This window comes from Trichomonas vaginalis (assembly GCF_026262505.1).
Source record: "Trichomonas vaginalis G3 chromosome Unknown ctg_170, whole genome shotgun sequence".
In the NCBI taxonomy this organism is placed as follows: domain Eukaryota; phylum Parabasalia; order Trichomonadida; family Trichomonadidae; genus Trichomonas; species Trichomonas vaginalis.
In genome coordinates, this window is record NW_026529257.1 from 100107 (window position 1) to 121117 (window position 21011).

General features: G+C 29.2%; 6 protein-coding genes and 2 pseudogenes across 8 annotated transcripts, besides 4 other annotated features; 1 reads left to right on the forward strand and 7 right to left on the reverse strand.

Annotated features, from left to right (window-relative positions):
- Positions 1–909: 909 nt before the first annotated feature.
- TVAGG3_1085730 (uncharacterized protein) lies at positions 910–1872 on the reverse strand (the record flags this gene model as incomplete). Its single annotated transcript, XM_051256844.1, has 1 exon — positions 910–1872. One exon carries the CDS (start codon positions 1870–1872, stop codon positions 910–912), a length of 963 nt encoding a protein of 320 aa, XP_051075947.1.
- Positions 1873–3852: 1980 nt separating this feature from the next.
- On the reverse strand, positions 3853–5553 carry TVAGG3_1085740 (uncharacterized protein; the record flags this gene model as incomplete). The annotated part of the gene is made up of 1 exon (XM_051256845.1): positions 3929–4744. The coding sequence occupies one exon, from the start codon at positions 4742–4744 to the stop codon at positions 3929–3931; it is 816 nt and encodes a 271-aa protein (XP_051075948.1).
- Positions 5554–6878: 1325 nt separating this feature from the next.
- Positions 6879–8071, reverse strand: TVAGG3_1085750 (uncharacterized protein; the record flags this gene model as incomplete). Its single annotated transcript, XM_051256846.1, has 1 exon — positions 6955–7770. One exon carries the CDS (start codon positions 7768–7770, stop codon positions 6955–6957), a length of 816 nt encoding a protein of 271 aa, XP_051075949.1.
- Positions 8072–9994: 1923 nt separating this feature from the next.
- On the reverse strand, positions 9995–10717 carry TVAGG3_1085760 (uncharacterized protein; the record flags this gene model as incomplete). The annotated part of the gene is made up of 1 exon (XM_001293387.2): positions 9995–10717. The coding sequence occupies one exon, from the start codon at positions 10715–10717 to the stop codon at positions 9995–9997; it is 723 nt and encodes a 240-aa protein (XP_001293388.2).
- A 1678-nt stretch (positions 10718–12395) lies between these two features.
- Positions 12396–12602: a mobile genetic element.
- A 1031-nt stretch (positions 12603–13633) lies between these two features.
- Positions 13634–17424: a mobile genetic element.
- Positions 14477–17424: a mobile genetic element.
- On the reverse strand, positions 15988–17415 carry TVAGG3_1085800 (uncharacterized protein; the record flags this gene model as incomplete). The annotated part of the gene is made up of 1 exon (XM_051256847.1): positions 15988–17415. One exon carries the CDS (start codon positions 17413–17415, stop codon positions 15988–15990), a length of 1428 nt encoding a protein of 475 aa, XP_051075950.1.
- Positions 17425–21011: part of a mobile genetic element that runs on past the window's edge.
- On the reverse strand, positions 18048–18560 carry TVAGG3_1085820 (protein of unknown function, DUF4107 family; the record flags this gene model as incomplete). Its single annotated transcript, XM_051256848.1, has 1 exon — positions 18048–18560. One exon carries the CDS (start codon positions 18558–18560, stop codon positions 18048–18050), a length of 513 nt encoding a protein of 170 aa, XP_051075951.1.
- On the reverse strand, positions 18789–19361 carry TVAGG3_1085830 (annotated as a pseudogene). Its single transcript has one exon. A coding segment is annotated over exon 1 (573 nt).
- On the forward strand, positions 19717–20570 carry TVAGG3_1085840 (annotated as a pseudogene). The gene has a single exon. A coding segment is annotated over exon 1 (854 nt).

Below are 21011 nucleotides of genomic sequence, written 5' to 3' on the forward strand. Positions count from 1 at the left end.
AAGAAGGAGATGATACTATTTCATGTAGTTATGGTATTATTAATATTAGTTATTCAAATATAAGTAATAACAATGTCAGAGAAGCTTGCGCTGCATATGGAATATCACCTCATAATTCAATTGGAAAAGTCAATTTTTGTTCAATTTGTCAAAATCATTGCGATTATTGGGTTCTTATGCATTATAGTATTGATTCACCAACATATTATCTCATTAATAGTAATATTCTAAATAATTCACAATCAAGTACAAGCTCATCTCTTGGTATCATTGGTTGTTTTGGAATAATGACTATTTCTAATTGTTCAATTTTTGGAAATTTTGGAAATGGATCATTGATTTGGAATGGTGCTGATTCATTAATAATCGAGAATTGTCATATTGATAATTTAACATATATCTATTTTCTATCACAGATACATTCAATATTGATTCCATTACATCTTATCATTTATTTTCATATTTTTCAACTAATAATTGTTTAATTCTTTCAATCCTCACATCGAGAAACAGTTATCAAACAACAAGTCAAATATAAAGAAGGAAAGTATATTATTCATATTTCAATTCCCTTCTTTGAACCTTTGCTATCAATAAAATAAGAATGAAATTCAGAAATATTTGATTTTTCTAATTTTGTTAAGATTAATTTTCTGAGTATAGTCTATCCTCTATTCTCCACCATTAAAAACATGTATGGTCCATGAATTATAAGATGAACGACAAAATTTATTCCGAAATCACAACATTATCTAATGAAGTCAAAAATATTTCACAAATACTAATATCGGTCATCATACACACAGTTAACATTGAAGCAAAAGTAGCTATAGTTTTGCAAACATTACTTAAATATTATGAAACATTTTACATAATAATTATCAAAACAAACAAATAACAAAATAATAATTAATTTTCTTGAGGATTGGAATCAGAATCAGAATATGTAGATAATGATAATGATGTTCCAGGAAATGAAACTCTTTTGGATGGTGATGGATTTGGTGAATTGTGTGAAGAAATTTTGTCTTGAATTCGAAGAACTGTGCGTTGTAAATTATTGAATGATCGTTCAAGGTCTTCGGCAAATATTCGTGCTTCTTCTGCTTCTGATGCTGACTTCTTTTGACGTTCAATAGCAAGATCAAAATCGCGATGACTTGAAATAAGTTGATTTTGTAATTCTTCAATAGTGGAACTTTGTTTAATCATAGATTGTGTATATTCTTCTTTCTTATATTGAAGTTCTTCTTCATATCGTCTCAAACATTGTTCTGCTTCTTCGGCTCGTTTCAATAATGAATTATGTTGTGAACGAAGTGTTTCAATTTCTTTGTCATATACACGTGATGTTTCTAATTGTTCTTGTGCATGTTGTAATGCATCTGTGATAGATTGACATTTATTTTCGCTTTTCGATAGTTGATCACGTAATGTTGAAATTGTTGAATCGCGTTCACAAACAATAGATTCAAGTTGTTTAGATCTGTTGATTGATTCTTCAAGTGAAATAACACGATATTTAAGATCTTCGATGAATGAACTTTGTTCGGCATATCGATGTTCGTTGAAAGAAACTTGTGATTGTAATTTTTGATTGATAGAATAAAGTTTGTCTGAACTTTCTTTCATTTCGTTGTATTCTGATTTAAGTGATAAAAGTTCTGAATTTAATGATGAGAGTTTTGTATTCGATTCTGTTAACTGTTTTCGAAGTGAAATACATTCTGATTCCGACTCTGTGAGTTTGATTGTGTAATATTCACGTGATGAAATTAATTCTCGATTCCTTTCGTTGAGTTCTGATATCTTTCGTTTAAGATTTTCGACTTCTTTCTGACTTGATGTTAATTCGTTATTCATTCGTTTCATTTCAAGTTTTGATTTTTCAAAAATGTCTTCTTGAATATTCTTAAGATGATCAAGATTTTTTGTAAGTTCGATATTTGTTTTCTTATATCGTTCGTTTTCATGTTTGATCTTAATTAATTCTTCTGATATTTTGACTGATGCTTTCTTCTGACTTTCACACTCTGTTTTTGAAACTTTTAAATCTTCTTTTAGTTTTCGAATTTCATAAATATAAATCTTGATGCAATTTGAATAAATATCTTCTGTATGCGAGTTCACAATTTCTTGTTTAATTTTATTATTGAAATGATTAATTAACAAGAATAGTTTTGTATATATAATCTATGTGATCTTCATAATTTGTTTAATGTAGAATATCAATATCATAAAACAAATACAAACAAATTGATTTTATATTATTATTAGATCAAATAATACAGTTTTTGAAAGGTTTATTTCATTTTGCAATTAAAAATACTGTTTTCTGATATAAATTCGTTATACTTATATATTTTCCATGTATGTAATAACAAATTAATAAATATGTTGATCAAAAACATTGTATTACTAGACAATCTTTAGAAACTCGTTAATACTTGTCGAATCTCTGTCATGAACATTGCCAATTTAATGCAATTAGTTGTTTTGATATACTGATTCATCAATATATTCCTTCTAATTCGGAAGAAAATATGAATCAAAGAAAAAAAAATTAATAAAAAGTGTTGGAATTTTTTAATGTCACGTTTCAGTGATTTTCTCTCTTCGGAGAGATTATCACTTTCATCATTTTGAAAATATTCCAAAAAACATCTGGTATGAATTATATGGTGAAAATAACAAAACAAATCCAGAAACATGTGTTAATTGTCGATTTCTTTACTAATTCGAGTGTTTTGTTTTACTTAGTTTTTTTCATGATCTTGAAGAAGGTGCTATTTCAATTACAACGAATAATATCAAATTATTACATTCCGAATGTTCATTCAATGACTGCAAAAGGAGTGAAGGAGGTTCTGTTTACGTGTACGGTCATAATTCAGTTATTCAACATCGATGTTGTTCATTATATTCACAAGCATCAAACACTGGACAACATTCATTCATATTTATCCTATGGAAATTTTAATTATTTTCTTGAAAGTTGTGTTTCATCATGTGGAAAAAAGAAGAAGGATTAAACTATTTATTGTGACCATGGTATTATTAATATTAGTTATTCAAAATTAGTAATAACAATGTCGGAGATTATGCTGCTGCATATGGAATAGGACCTCATCATTCAAGTGGAAAAGTCAATTTTTGTTCAATTTGTCAAAATCATTGCGATTATCGGGTTCTTATGCATTATAGTATTGATTCTCAACACATTATCTCATTATTAATAGTAATATTCTAAATAATTCACAATCAGTACAAGTTATGGTATCATTAGTTGTTATCGAAAAATGACTATTTCTAATTGTTCAATTTTTGGAAATTTTGGAAATGGACCATTGATTATAATAATGCTAATCCATTAATAATCGAGAATTGTCATATTGATAATTTAACATATGACATTGAACCTCACATAGATACATTCAATATTGATTCTCTTACATCTTATCATTTATTTTCATATTTTTCAACTAATAATTGTTTAATTCCTTTCAATCCTCGACATCGAGAAACAGTTATCAAACAACAAGTCAAATATAAAGAAGGAAAGTATATTATTCATATTTCAATTCCCTTCTTTGAACCTTTGCTATCAATAAAATAAGAATGAAATTCAGAAATATTTGATTTTTCTAATTTTGTTAAGATTAATTTTTCTGAGTATAGTCTATCCTCTATTCTCCACCATTAAAAACATGTATGGTCCATGAATTATAAGATGAACGACAAAATTTATTCCGAAATCACAACATTATCTAATGAAGTCAAAAATATTCCACAAATACTAATATCGGTCATCATACACACAGTTAACATTGAAGCAAAAGTAGCTATAGTTTTGCAAACATTACTTAAATATTATGAAACATTTTACATAATAATTATCATAACAAACAAATAAATAATAAATTAATAATTAATTTTCTTGAGGATTGGAATCAGAATCAGAATATGTTGATAATGATAGTGATGTTCCAGGGAATGAAACTCTTTTGGATGGAGATGGATTTGGTGAATTGTGTGAAGAAATTTTGTCTTGAATTCGAAGAACTGTGCGTTGTAAATTATTGAATGATCGTTCAAGGTCTTCGGCAAATATTCGTGCTTCTTCTGCTTCTGATGCTGACTTCTTTTGACGTTCAATAGCAAGATCAAAATCGCGATGACTTGAAATAAGTTGATTTTGTAATTCTTCAATAGTGGAACTTTGTTTAATCATAGATTGTGTATATTCTTCTTTCTTATATTGAAGTTCTTCTTCATATCGTCTCAAACATTGTTCTGCTTCTTCGGCTCGTTTCAATAATGAATTATGTTGTGAACGAAGTGTTTCAATTTCTTTGTCATATACACGTGATGTTTCTAATTGTTCTTGTGCATGTTGTAATGCATCTGTGATAGATTGACATTTATTTTCGCTTTTCGATAGTTGATCACGTAATGTTGAAATTGTTGAATCGCGTTCACAAACAATAGATTCAAGTTGTTTAGATCTGTTGATTGATTCTTCAAGTGAAATAACACGATATTTAAGATCTTCGATGAATGAACTTTGTTCGGCATATCGATGTTCGTTGAAAGAAACTTGTGATTGTAATTTTTGATTGATAGAATAAAGTTTGTCTGAACTTTCTTTCATTTCGTTGTATTCTGATTTGAGTGAAAAAGTTCTGAATTTAATGATGAGAGTTTTGTATTCGATTCTGTTAACTGTTTTCGAAGTGAAATACATTCTGATTCCGACTCTGTGAGTTTGATTGTGTAATATTCACGTGATGAAATTAATTCTCGATTCCTTTCGTTGAGTTCTGATATCTTTCGTTTAAGATTTTCGACTTCTTTCTGACTTGATGTTAATTCGTTATTCATTCGTTTCATTTCAAGTTTTGATTTTTCAAAAATGTCTTCTTGAATATTCTTAAGATGATCAAGATTTTTTGTAAGTTCGATATTTGTTTTCTTATATCGTTCGTTTTCATGTTTGATCTTAATTAATTCTTCTGATATTTTGACTGATGCTTTCTTCTGACTTTCACACTCTGTTTTTGAAACTTTTAAATCTTCTTTTAGTTTTCGAATTTCATAAATATAACTCTTGATGCAATTTGAATAAATATCTTCTGTATGTGAGTTCACAATTTCTTGTTTCATTTTCATTATTGAAATGATTAATTAACAAGAATAGTTTTGTATATATAATCTATGTGATCTTCATAATTTGTTTAATGTAGAATATCAATATCATAAAACAAATACAAACAAATTGATTTTATATTATTATTAGATCAAATAATACAGTTTTTGAAAGGTTTATTTCATTTTGCAATTAAAAATACTGTTTTCTGATATAAATTCGTTATACTTATATATTTTCCATGTATGTAATAACAAATTAATTAAATATGTTGATCAAAAACATTGTATTACTAGACAATCTTTAGAAACTCGTTAATACTTGTCGAATCTCTGTCATGAACATTGCCAATTTAATGCAATTAGTTGTTTTGATATACTGATTCATCAATATATTCCTTCTAATTCGGAAGAAAATATGAATCAAAGAAAAAAAAATTAATAAAAAGTGTTGGAATTTTTTAATGTCACGTTTCAGTGATTTTCTCTCTTCGGAGAGATTATCACTTTCATCATTTTGAAAATATTCCAAAAAACATCTGGTATGAATTATATGGTGAAAATAACAAAACAAATCCTAAAACTTGCGTTAATTGTTCGATTTCTGTTACTAATTCGGAGTGTTTTGTTTTACTTAGTTTTTTTCATGACCTTGAAGAAGGTGCTATTTCAATTACAACGGATGATATCAAATTATTACATTCCGAATGTTCATTCAATGACTGCAAAAGGAGTGAAGGAGGTTCTGTTTGCGTGAACGGTCATAATTCAGTTATTCAACATCGATGTTGTTCATTATATTCACAAGCATCAAATAGAGGACAACATTCACGTTCATATTTATCCTATGGAAATTTTAATTATTTTCTTGAAAGTTGTGTTTCATCATGTGGGAAAAAAGAAGAAGGATTAGAAACTATTTATTGTGACCATGGTATTATTAATATTAGTTATTCAAACATTAGTAATAACAATGTCGGAGATTATGCTGCTGCATATGGAATAGCACCATTTAATTCAATTGGAAAAGTCAATTTTTGTTCAATTTGTCAAAATCATTGCGATTATCAGGTTCTTATGCATTATAGTATTGATTCTCCAACACATTATCTCATTAATAGTAATATTCTAAATAATTCACAATCAGTACAAGTTATGGTATCATTGTTGTTATGAAAAATGACTATTTCTAAATGTTCAATTTTTGGAAATTTTGGAAATGGACCATTGATTTATAATAATGCTAATCCATTAATAATCGAGAATTGTCATATTGATAATTTAACATATGACATTGAACCTCACATAGATACATTCAATATTGATTCTCTTACATCTTATCATTTATTTTCATATTTTTCAACTAATAATTGTTTAATTCCTTTCAATCCTCGACATCGAGAAACAGTTATCAAACAACAAGTCAAATATAAAGAAGGAAAGTATATTATTCATATTTCAATTCCCTTCTTTGAACCTTTGCTATCAATAAAATAAGAATGAAATTCAGAAATATTTGATTTTTCTAATTTTGTTAAGATTAATTTTTCTGAGTATAGTCTATCCTCTATTCTCCACCATTAAAAACATGTATGGTCCATGAATTATAAGATGAACGACAAAATTTATTCCGAAATCACAACATTATCTAATGAAGTCAAAAATATTCCACAAATACTAATATCGGTCATCATACACACAGTTAACATTGAAGCAAAAGTAGCTATAGTTTTGCAAACATTACTTAAATATTATGAAACATTTTACATAATAATTATCATAACAAACAAATAAATAATAAATTAATAATTAATTTTCTTGAGGATTGGAATCAGAATCAGAATATGTTGATAATGATAGTGATGTTCCAGGGAATGAAACTCTTTTGGATGGAGATGGATTTGGTGAATTGTGTGAAGAAATTTTGTCTTGAATTCGAAGAACTGTGCGTTGTAAATTATTGAATGATCGTTCAAGGTCTTCGGCAAATATTCGTGCTTCTTCTGCTTCTGATGCTGACTTCTTTTGACGTTCAATAGCAAGATCAAAATCGCGATGACTTGAAATAAGTTGATTTTGTAATTCTTCAATAGTGGAACTTTGTTTAATCATAGATTGTGTATATTCTTCTTTCTTATATTGAAGTTCTTCTTCATATCGTCTCAAACATTGTTCTGCTTCTTCGGCTCGTTTCAATAATGAATTATGTTGTGAACGAAGTGTTTCAATTTCTTTGTCATATACACGTGATGTTTCTAATTGTTCTTGTGCATGTTGTAATGCATCTGTGATAGATTGACATTTATTTTCGCTTTTCGATAGTTGATCACGTAATGTTGAAATTGTTGAATCGCGTTCACAAACAATAGATTCAAGTTGTTTAGATCTGTTGATTGATTCTTCAAGTGAAATAACACGATATTTAAGATCTTCGATGAATGAACTTTGTTCGGCATATCGATGTTCGTTGAAAGAAACTTGTGATTGTAATTTTTGATTGATAGAATAAAGTTTGTCTGAACTTTCTTTCATTTCGTTGTATTCTGATTTGAGTGAAAAAGTTCTGAATTTAATGATGAGAGTTTTGTATTCGATTCTGTTAACTGTTTTCGAAGTGAAATACATTCTGATTCCGACTCTGTGAGTTTGATTGTGTAATATTCACGTGATGAAATTAATTCTCGATTCCTTTCGTTGAGTTCTGATATCTTTCGTTTAAGATTTTCGACTTCTTTCTGACTTGATGTTAATTCGTTATTCATTCGTTTCATTTCAAGTTTTGATTTTTCAAAATGTCTTCTTGAATATTCTTAAGATGATCAAGATTTTTTGTAAGTTCGATATTTGTTTTCTTATATCGTTCGTTTTCATGTTTGATCTTAATTAATTCTTCTGATATTTTGACTGATGCTTTCTTCTGACTTTCACACTCTGTTTTTGAAACTTTTAAATCTTCTTTTAGTTTTCGAATTTCATAAATATAACTCTTGATGCAATTCGAATAAATATCTTCTGTATGCGAGTTCACAATTTCTTGTTTCATTTTCATTATTGAAATGATTAATTAACAAGAATAGTTTTGTATATATAATCTATGTGATCTTCATAATTTGTTTAATGTAGAAATCAATATCATATCAATCAAACATAAATAAAACAAATACCAAATTGATTTAATATTATTATTAGATCAAATAATACAGTTTTTGAAAGGTTTATTTCATTTTGCAATTAAAAATACTGTTTTCTGATATAAATTCGTTATACTTATATATTTTCCATGTATGTAATAACAAATTAATTAAATATGTTGATCAAAAACATTGTATTACTAGACAATCTTTAGAAACTCGTTAATACTTGTCGAATCTCTGTCATGAACATTGCCAATTTAATGCAATTAGTTGTTTTGATATACTGATTCATCAATATATTCCTTCTAATTCGGAAGAAAATATGAATCAAAGAAAAAAAATTAATAAAAAGTGTTGGAATTTTTTAATGTCACGTTTCAGTGATTTTCTCTCTTCGGAGAGATTATCACTTTCATCATTTTGAAAATATTCCAAAAAACATCTGGTATGAATTATATGGTGAAAATAACAAAACAAATCCTAAAACTTGCGTTAATTGTTCGATTTCTGTTACTAATTCGGAGTGTTTTGTTTTACTTAGTTTTTTTCATGACCTTGAAGAAGGTGCTATTTCAATTACAACGGATGATATCAAATTATTACATTCCGAATGTTCATTCAATGACTGCAAAAGGAGTGATGGAGGTTCTGTTTGCGTGAACGGTCATAATTCAGTTATTCAACATCGATGTTGTTCATTATATTCACAAGCATCAAATAGAGGACAACATTCACGTTCATATTTATCCTATGGAAATTTTAATTATTTTCTTGAAAGTTGTGTTTCATCATGTGGGAAAAAAGAAGAAGGATTAGAAACTATTTATTGTGACCATGGTATTATTAATATTAGTTATTCAAACATTAGTAATAACAATGTCGGAGATTATGCTGCTGCATATGGAATAGCACCATTTAATTCAATTGGAAAAGTCAATTTTTGTTCAATTTGTCAAAATCATTGCGATTATCAGGTTCTTATGCATTATAGTATTGATTCTCCAACACATTATCTCATTAATAGTAATATTCTAAATAATTCACAATCAGGTACAAGTTATGGTATCATTAGTTGTTATCGAAAAATGACTATTTCTAAATGTTCAATTTTTGGAAATTTTGGAAATGGACCATTGATTTATAATAATGCTAATCCATTAATAATCGAGAATTGTCATATTGATAATTTAACATATGACATTGAACCTCACATAGATACATTCAATATTGATTCTCTTACATCTTATCATTTATTTTCATATTTTTCAACTAATAATTGTTTAATTCCTTTCAATCTTCAACATCAAGAATCAGTTATCAAACAACAAGTCAAATATAAAGAAGGAAAGTATATTATTCATATTTCAATTCCCTTCTTTGAACCTTTGCTATCAATAAAATAAGAATGAAATTCAGAAATATTTGATTTTTCTAATTTTGTTAAGATTAATTTTTCTGAGTATAGTCTATCCTCTATTCTCCACCATTAAAAACATGTATGGTCCATGAATTATAAGATGAACGACAAAATTTATTCCGAAATCACAACATTATCTAATGAAGTCAAAAATATTCCACAAATACTAATATCGGTCATCATACACACAGTTAACATTGAAGCAAAAGTAGCTATAGTTTTGCAAACATTACTTAAATATTATGAAACATTTTACATAATAATTATCATAACAAACAAATAAATAATAAATTAATAATTAATTTTCTTGAGGATTGGAATCAGAATCAGAATATGTTGATAATGATAGTGATGTTCCAGGGAATGAAACTCTTTTGGATGGAGATGGATTTGGTGAATTGTGTGAAGAAATTTTGTCTTGAATTCGAAGAACTGTGCGTTGTAAATTATTGAATGATCGTTCAAGGTCTTCGGCAAATATTCGTGCTTCTTCTGCTTCTGATGCTGACTTCTTTTGACGTTCAATAGCAAGATCAAAATCGCGATGACTAGAAATAAGTTGATTTTGTAATTCTTCAATAGTGGAACTTTGTTTAATCATAGATTGTGTATATTCTTCTTTCTTATATTGAAGTTCTTCTTCATATCGTCTCAAACATTGTTCTGCTTCTTCGGCTCGTTTCAATAATGAATTATGTTGTGAACGAAGTGTTTCAATTTCTTTGTCATATACACGTGATGTTTCTAATTGTTCTTGTGCATGTTGTAATGCATCTGTGATAGATTGACATTTATTTTCGCTTTTCGATAGTTGATCACGTAATGTTGAAATTGTTGAATCGCGTTCACAAACAATAGATTCAAGTTGTTTAGATCTGTTGATTGATTCTTCAAGTGAAATAACACGATATTTAAGATCTTCGATGAATGAACTTTGTTCGGCATATCGATGTTCGTTGAAAGAAACTTGTGATTGTAATTTTTGATTGATAGAATAAAGTTTGTCTGAACTTTCTTTCATTTCGTTGTATTCTGATTTGAGTGAAAAAAGTTCTGAATTTAATGATGAAAGTTTTGTATTCGATTCTGTTAACTGTTTTCGAAGTGAAATACATTCTGATTCGGACTCTGTGAGTTTGATTGAGTAATATTCACGTGATGAAATTAATTCTCGATTCCTTTCGTTGAGTTCTGATATCTTTCGTTTAAGATTTTCGACTTCTTTCTGACTTGATGTTAATTCGTTATTCATTCGTTTCATTTCAAGTTTTGATTTTTCGAAAATGTCTTCTTGAATATTCTTAAGATGATCAAGATTTTTTGTAAGTTCGATATTTGTTTTCTTATATCGTTCGTTTTCATGTTTGATCTTAATTAATTCTTCTGATATTTTGACTGATACTTTCTTCTGACTTTCACACTCTGTTTTTGAAACTTTTAAATCTTCTTTTAGTTTTCGAATTTCATAAATATAACTCTTGATGCAATTTGAATAAATATCTTCTGTATGTGAGTTCACAATTTCTTGTTTCATTTTCATTATTGAAATGATTAATTAACAAGAATAGTTTTGTATATATAATCTATGTGATCTTCATAATTTGTTTAATGTAAAATATCAATATCATAAAACAAATACAAACAAATTGATTTTATATTATTATTAGATCAAATAATACAGTATTTGAAAGGTTTATTTCATTTTGCAATTAAAAATACTGTTTTCTGATATAAATTCGTTATACTTATATATTTTCGATGTATGTAATAACAAATTAATTAAATATGTTGATCAAAAACATTGTATTACTAGACAATCTTTAGAAACTCGTTAATACTTGCCGAATCTCTGTCATGAACATTGCCAATTTAATGCAATTAGTTGTCTTGATATACTAATGCATAAAAAATCCCTTCTAATTCGGAAGAAAATATGAATCAAAGAAAAAAAAATTAATAAAAAGTGTTGGAATTTTTTAATGTCACGTTTCAGTGATTTTCTCTCTTCGGAGAGATTATCACTATCATCATTTTGAAAATATTCCAAAAAACATCTGGTATGAATTATTTGGTGAAAATAACAAAACAAATCCAACAACATGTGTTAATTGTCCAGTTTCTGTTACTAATTCGGAGTGTTTTGTTTTACTTAGTTTTTTTCATGATCTTGCAAGTGGTGCTATTTCAATTACAACGAATAATATCAAATTATTACATTCCGAATGTTCATTCAATGACTGCAAAAGGAGTGAAGGAGGTTCTGTTTACGTGAAAGGTCAAGATTCAGTTATTCAACATCGATGTTGTTCATTATATTCACAAGCATCAAACACTGGACAACATTCATGTTCATATTTATCCTATGGAAATTTTAATTATTTTCTTGAAAGTTGTGTTTCATCATGTGGACAAAAAGAAGAAGGATATGATACTATTTATTGTAGTTATGGTATTATTAATATTAGTTATTCAAATATTAGTAATAACAATGTCGGAGATATTGCAGCAGCATATGCAATATCACCATTTAATTCAATTATCAGAATATGTGACAGAAAACCTTAAATTGCGCGGCAATTTTAATTAAAAAAATAAACATTAATTTTTGTGATTGATATTATGCATTTTATTTATATTATATAAGATTTAAATTTAGGGAAAAAATTGGAAAAAAAATAAGATTGGAAGTCTTTAGGTAAGAAGGAAAGGGCAAGAGATATATAGTGTACCTATATACCTCTTGCCCTTTCATTCTAAGTAGAAATGGGAGAAACTTTGTCCGCATCATAAGTTATGCGGACAAAGTTTCTCCGATTTCTAATGGGAATTGCAGGCTATGAGGCACTGATATATAATCAGTACCTCATAGCCTACAATTCCCCTTATTAGACTTCCAAACTTTGAGTTAATGTCAAGACATTAACTCAAAGTTTGGAAAACTTCTCGTAAGAATCAATCGTCAAAAACCTCGATTGCAGTTATATTCATTGTGTTAAATTTGATTTATTTTGAAATTTTTATAAATTAAATTTTATATAACATAAAGCGTTATGAATTAGTATTTCCATATGAATTTTATCTCGAAAATAGTAATTCTGTACAGTTATATTTCGGTTAATTTTGGAAATTTCTAGGAATACTTTAAGATAGTATGATTATATATAACTCTGCCTTCATGATTTATTTTAGCTTTCGCGCAAATATCAGTTAACTTAACTCCATTATTTGATTTTGTGATGGCTTCACAAAGCCAATCAATATCAATCTCTTCTGGAGAATGTCTTCTCATCTAGAATATTTTCAATACTTTACATACAAACATTTTTATTTCTAAAAAACTTTTTAATTTTTTCTAGGATATATGAATGAAAATAGTTAGAACAAGATTTTGAAGCTCAAAACATTAAAAATTATTAAAGATTTGTATAATATGATTAAAAATGGGAAATAATATGAGGCAATATAAAGGAATATGAATATTAAATAAATATATCTAAATAGAAAGAATCAGAAAAATCAAATTATTGGCGCCAAAAATGTCACCTTTTTGGTGAGCCATTTCGGTATGAGATAGTGATTTTAAAAAGATTGCACAAAAAATGAAAGGTGTTAGTTTACGACAAAATAAGCAATTAACACCTAAAAATTATTTGGATATAATAAATGATAAAGTGATATTTGATGGTCAGAATATTAATTTACAACTTAAAAACGGGTCAATGACTCGCTTAACAATCGGTAAGACTGCATTAACAGGAGCACACACTAAGGCTGTATGTTGTGAAAATGGATGTTGTATGCCATTTATTTAATACAATTTAAAATTTTATTTTTAATAAAATGCCACAGAAGAGACAAAAGGAACCGTTAATGATGGTTTTGATACTATGATTCAAAGAGGTGGGCACCCTTAAACATTTATTTTATTTTTATATAAATGGATAACGCAGATTTAGAAATTTTAATTGATGATTTAGTACTTAATCAAAATTTTCTTAATTATTATGAATTAAAATCATATCTCCAAAAACATAATAACAATATAACGAGTGATGATATGGATTATTATTATTCGTATTATAAAAATGAAATTTTGAAATATCATGATAAAATAATTTCTGAAATTAAAGACAAAATTAAAAATAATGAATATACAAAGGGAAAAACTAAATCACAACTTAAACAGTTGAAAGATTTCAAAAATAAAGTATTAACAGAAGAAGATATTGATGAATTATATAAATTATATAATCCCGAGCCGCAAAAACCAAAGGAACAAAAACAAAAGAAGAAAAAGCCGAGCTCTAAAGTAGCAAATGTTCAACAGCTAAAGGTGCAAAACGCCCAGGTCCTTCAGACCATAAATGAAGCACAAGCTTTAATTTATGATTCATTAGTTAAATCATATTCAGCCCGACTTTTAAAGGAAGATCAACTTTTGGAATTCATCCTTCAACATAAACTCGAAGCGGGAAAGTATATCAAAACTTTATATACAGCATATTTAAAACAAATGAATAGAATACATCCAGAATTAATGAAAGGAAAATCAACAACTAAAACTTCATCATCCAAAATCAAAGCAGATAAAATTAAACCACTTGCAACACCAAAACCTCCAACAACAGTACCTCCACCTCCTTCAGTTAATCCTTCATCATTCACTTTATTATATCCATTTCAAACATTAAAGAAACAAAAAGATTTTAAAAAGGATTTCAAGATATTAAATAAACCAATTGACCCGAAAATTCAACCGTTAAAGGAAAAATTTAGTCGCCCTTCATTTGCTCCATATCCATATTCATACAAAATCGATCATCTGGAATATTCAAAAGGAAACTTTACTTATTTATTCGCCATTAACATTAACACTAGATATTTATATTGCATTCCAGTGAAAGGGAAAACAGAACAGGAAACAAGAAGGGCTATACAATACTTACTAGATCATGAAAGAGTAGATAATATCAGGGGTGATGGTGATAAAGGATTTCAGGCAGCTATGATTCATTATTTCCCACAAATTAATTTTTACTTCTCATCTTCTCCATATACGTTTCATAATAAAATAGTTGATGCGGTAATGAGAACTCTTAGAGATGCATTAGGGGTTAACGGTCGGATATACTGGGATGGAAATCATGACTCCATCATACAGCAGTTAGTATATTATTACAATAATACATGGCATAGAACTATAAACATGAAACCAGTGGAAATGAAAAATGATATTTCAAAAGAATGGGAATATATTAGAAAGCAAATGGAAAGGTTAAATGATGTTAAACGTGAACAAATTAATTCGGGGCTCATGAATTTTAAAAAAGGGGATAAAGTTTTGATTCATCTCGATTATGGAAAAACTGATAAATCAATGACAAAAAGAAGACGAAGATTTGACACAATAGCTGAATTTGTTAGATATATTAACGGTAATGTATTAGTTGAAGTTGACAATAAATTAATAGAAATTCCGATTTATTTTATTACTCCATTATATTTAAATAATATTTAATTTTTTTTATTTCGTAAGAAATGTGTGACAACAAAGCAGCCAAGAGTCCTGACGATGAATATAAAAAGAAACTAAACAGAATTAAATCAAAAATATGCTATTACAAAAAGAAGCCGCAATGTGGTGGGGCTGATGCCCATAAAACTAAAGTAATTGAAAACGATAAAGAGAGGAAAGAAATAATCGAAAAATTAGAAACTTACCGTTCAATCCTTAAACTGAGTGAAGCAAAAATAAAAGAATTTAATAGAATAAATAAATTGATTGGAAGAGATGAATTTAATAAAGGTGAATTTTTAAACTCAATCCAAATTTAATTTTTTCAGTGCTACCATGTTACCATGTGCTACCAGGTTAATTAACTTCTCTGAAAAATGATGACAACATGACATTTTGACAACAACACAGGAAATATATTTTATCGTTAATGTTTTCATTAATGATTTCATAAATGTTTTCATGAATTTTATATATTAATGTTTACGTTAATGATTTCGGATTATTCAATAATTAATTATTTTTGAAGAACTGAAGGTGTTACCATGTTACCATGTGCTACCAGTTTAATTAACTTCTCTTAAAATTACTGACAACATGACATTTTGACAACAGGTACGAAAAGAGGAAGGCATTTATGAATTATTTTTGAAGAACTGAAGGTGTCACCACGTCACCATGTGTCACCAGGTTAATTAACTTCTCTTAAAAATGATGACAACATGACATTTTGACAACACAGCAGGATTAATGCAAAAATAAATTCCAATCATACTTTATAAAGCTTCATTTACAGGTATTTCATCATCAGTAAATGAATCATCATTATTGTTTGGTTCAACCTGTTTATATAATCCTTTCATTTCTTCTTTCAAAACATAACACCATGTCTGTTTACCATCTATTCTTCTCTGTTTCCTATCACATTTATCCTTAATGCTCATTTGAAAGTTTTTGTCTTTCATGTCTGATGGTTTGCAGAATAGAGCATTTTCACACGTCATACCTGCACACAATTCATCATAATGTGTATTTATCCATACATCTAAAGGATTTGTTGATAATTCTATTAAATCTTGTTTGGCTTCAGTCATCGGTATGATTCGTACATTAAATGATGAAAGGTCGTAATTGATAAAATATGTTAAAAGGTTATCATAAAATTCCTTTGTGCATGAATTCATCAAATTCTTGAAGTAATCAAATTGACCCTTGAATTTACCATTAACTCTTAAAACTACGTATCTTCTGTCTCCAACTTCAATTTTGACAGGGTAGACGTTATTAGTTACGAAAATGAAATTAGCAACATTCTGAGCAGTTCTTCTGGGTTGATTCTTTTCATTAATTCTAATCTCATTATCCGTAATAATTGATTTCAAAGCGTTGAAGTTTGCGAGTCTATCTTCACCAACATTCTTGAGTTCATTAAGTACAAGAAACATTTTATTCTCAACTACTGAATTGAAATTACCCGTTGGCTCACTTATTTCGGTAATGTTTTTACATGAATAACCGGCGAGAAGTTCAGAAATAATGTCTGTAAATCTGTTTTTACCTGTTCCCTGAAGTCCTTTCAAAATAATTGCTGTTTCATTCTTGATTCCAGGATGTTGAATCATTGATGCAATCCAGCCGAGAAGGTATTTATACACTTCATCGTTATTATCACAAATGGCTTCTTTAATGAAATTCATAAACATCTCAATTTTTGAGTAATCTGGTTTTTCGAGAACGTTGTATTTATAACCTTGAAACGTTGAGAAAACATCTGGAGAATCAGATTTAAAGCAAACACCCTTAACGGTTAATGAGGATAATTGATTTAGTAGTACATCCCATGCTGTTATTGTTTTACCTTCTTCTTTAAATAATTTAATCATTTTAAGTGACTCTTTCATGTTTGATTGAAGAACGAAAGATATTTGATTCATTTTGTCGTGGATATTATAGTCCTTTTGAATGAAGTATTTGTTTCCACAATCTACAAAACGGATTACACGTGATAAATCCTCAATTACTTCAGAACTGTTTTTATACTGATGATTTTCAGCCTTGCGTCTAATATCTGTTATCAAAAACGAGTCATCAAGTTTTATATCAAATGTTATTTTTGGCTTACGTAATAAAGGTAAAACGTATTCATCATAATATTCCTTTTGGTATAGTTTTAGAATCTTCACCAAAACAAATGGAGAAGTCATTAAATGAGTTAGTATACAAGTCTTGGGTACGGCGGCACTGCGTTCCACCTTACCCAATACTTGTGAATTTGACACTTTACAAAACCGCTAATGTATATTTTACAACACAAACACAAACACTAACTTAACCTTAAATATTTACAAAACCACCAACCACTTCACCTCACCAACATTTCGCTAACGACTTCACTAATGAAAAAATAAACGTTCTCACTAACGTTCCCACTAATGTTCTCATTTACAAAAGTATTGCAGCGCTTCCCATTGCTGTGCTTCACACAATAGTTCATATTCTTCAGTATCGCTGCTGTCACTCCAATCGTCAGAGTCAAAGTCACTGTCAAAATAAATGTTAGTAAGTTTTGACAAAGCTAATGAAACACGCTTACCGTTTGTATCTATTGCTTTTATATATCTCCCATTATGTTTGTTGTCATAAATGCTTAAACTAACTTTACCCTTTCTCCCTCGTATCTGATAGAATGTATTTTCACGAGGAACGAAGAACAAGTTCTTGAACTCATGACCGTTGTAGTTTGTTATCTCAATAGTTTTCGTCATTACATCCAAATAAAAATTTTCAGTAAAAATAAAACTAACGTTAAAAATTTCTCATAACATAAACGTTCTCATTACTTTATAACTCTCTTCCTTGGTTTCTTTTTAGTTGCTTTCTTCACGTCTGTCTCCAACTTGACTGTCTTTCTTCTTCGTCCGTAATGATACCAGTTACTTCCACCAGTCAATGGGTCAAATGGTCTTTCGTAAGGGTTTCCATACATTCCATAGGGACCATACGGAAGAACTACTGGTGGAGGAAGAGTTCCATCGACTCTATTTAAATGCATTGTTTCACCTTTCATCTGGTCATTAAAGTCTTTTGCATGTTTTGCAAACTCATCGTCCTTTCCTAAAGCATTTTCTGACTCAGTCGCAACCAAATTGGATGCTTTATTTATGAGCCCGATTTTATTTAATCTTAACTTCTTTGCAACCCAGCCTCCAATCTTTCCTTTATTTGCATCTAATGTCTTCGAAACCCTTCCTCCACTCATTTTATTTACTGCGTCATAAGCTCCAAGTGCTTTTGCTCCAAATGCTAATGCTTTTGTTCCCATTGCGCCTAAAGCTGCCCAAGCTACCATTTACACCATATTAAAATCATCTCTCTTCAATATTATCTCATAAAAGTTCTCTTTACTGGAGAAAGTCAATGAAACATAAGCGTTCTCACGGGCTTCGCCCTCACCGCTTTGCGGTCTATCTAACTTATTTCTTATATCATCTATTCTCAATAAAATGTCTGAACAATTGCTAACATCTTCTACAACAGTTATTTCATCATGAATGACCTTCAAGAACAAGCTCATTTAATATGCTATTAAAATCATTTCAATAATGAGTCCATCCTTTCCATCTTTAGGTAGCACAACATCTTTCATTGAAGAAGGTTCGACAAGTCTTATATTAAACTTACTGACAAAGTTTGTTATACTATAATGCTTCGGCGGCGAATACATATAGTTTGAAAGACATAATATAGATTCTTCAGCAAATTCACTTATACTGGATTTTATAACAATGTTCTCACGAGACCAAATACCACCAATTGACAATCTTGTAAGCAATCCTGCTGAACCTTCAACTGTAAACGTCGATGGTAACATTCCACGAAGGTCATCTATTGACATCTTTGAGTCACTGAATTTAAATATTTTCTTAAAGCAATCGTCATTATCTAACCATGCAATAGCTTTGAAGTTTTCATTCGAATATACATCTGCTTCATTAAATGTAAAACCTGACTTCTTTGCAGAGACGACTTTAAAATCTATTGAGTTTGTTTCAAAATTATATGCTATGCTAACTTCTGAAGGTAATGGGTGTCCTTCCGCAGTCAGTTGTTCTCTCACTACCGTTTGAAGCTTTGTATTAAAAACTTTCATGTCATCTCCTGTGTCTAGGTTCACATACACAGCAATAGGAAAACTATCTTGCTTCTTTGTCTCATCATTATACCTCAAAACATTAAAGTTCTTCAATAATATTGTTCTTCCTGCTGGAATACTTCGAACCTGTCTGATTTCAATAGCTTTCTCACCTCCTACATACTCTACCCAGTGTCTTGGATATTCATAAGTATACTGACTTTCTTGAATTTTGGTAGGTTTCATCATAACGTGTTCATAGTATATCTTTATACTCTTGTCAGTTAGACTCGGTGCTATGTTCTGAATATTTCTGACTTGCATTTTTAATGGAGATAAAATGAAGCATTTAATACATGACGTAGATGAAGACATGAATGAAACTACAGACAAACTTAACTCTTCTCTTATTCTTCCTTTCAGCAAAGATTATGAGTTCTGTTCAAATGGTGTGTATTTCTATTGTGGAAAGATGGGTTCAGGTAAGACATTTAACCTCATTCGTCATATACTCATAACAGAGCGTTTAGGAAACGACTCTTACTATGACCAAATCATTATATCAGCAACTTCAGACTCTATGGACTCAACAGCGAAAACATTTATGTCAAAAGTTCAAGCCTCTGTCGTTAAAGTTCCAGACAGTGAACACATTGAATTTCTTCAACGTTACATTCGACGTAAGAGGAAATATTATGCCATCGTTGAATTTATACAGTCAGGAATGCAAAAGACTTCTGAGGAGATGGAAAGAATTATTGACAAACACCACTTACGTCAGTACTCAGGAGTTTACGATATGAAACGACTTACAAACTACATTCTATCAAAACTTTCAAAATACCCCTTCAAAAAGTATCCTTCAAACACTCTGCTCGTTTGCGACGACTTCGCCGGAAAAGGTTTAGTGTCAAAGCCTGACTCACCATTAGCTAACATCATTACTAAAGTCAGACATTACCACTTAACTGTAGCAATACTTATGCAAACATGGAGGTTTTTAGCTTTAAACATAAAACGTCTCATAACTGACTTCGTTATCTTTCAAGGTTTCTCACGTTATGATATTGAACTCATTTGGAAACAGTCAGGTATAACATTACCTTTTGAAGAAATTTGGGAAGCATATAAGTCTCTCATCTCTCCTCGTCATACCTTGAGATTCATATCATGACTAATACCATTAAAGTCAAAAATATTCCATGGGAACGACCAACATTGTTTTAAAGTTTAACCTTCATTGACTGATGGTAAACAAATTCCATGCATCTCTGTCGCCATTTCTGTTAATATTTTTGCTGTCATTCATATCATCCACTTCCCCATCCGTTAACTTTTGAGGATATGCGTTAGAATAGCTGTTCTTAAATGAAGGCTTTTCACCTTTGAGAGCATAAACTCTATAACTTTCTGCATACTTTATGTTTGAACCTCCTGAGCCATCATTGACATAAATTTTTATAGGCTTCCACCCTTTGTTCATGTTCCTGCTTCTTCCTTAGCTCTTTTGTTCAGTAGTTCTACATCTTTATACACAGCACCTGTCTCAGTGAATTCAACAATATTTTCATTCGTTAGCTTTACATTCAAACCCTTGTCGAGTATATTGTTCATTTCATACATATAAAAGGTTTTTATTCTATATGAAATGAGAAGCAAATCCATCTT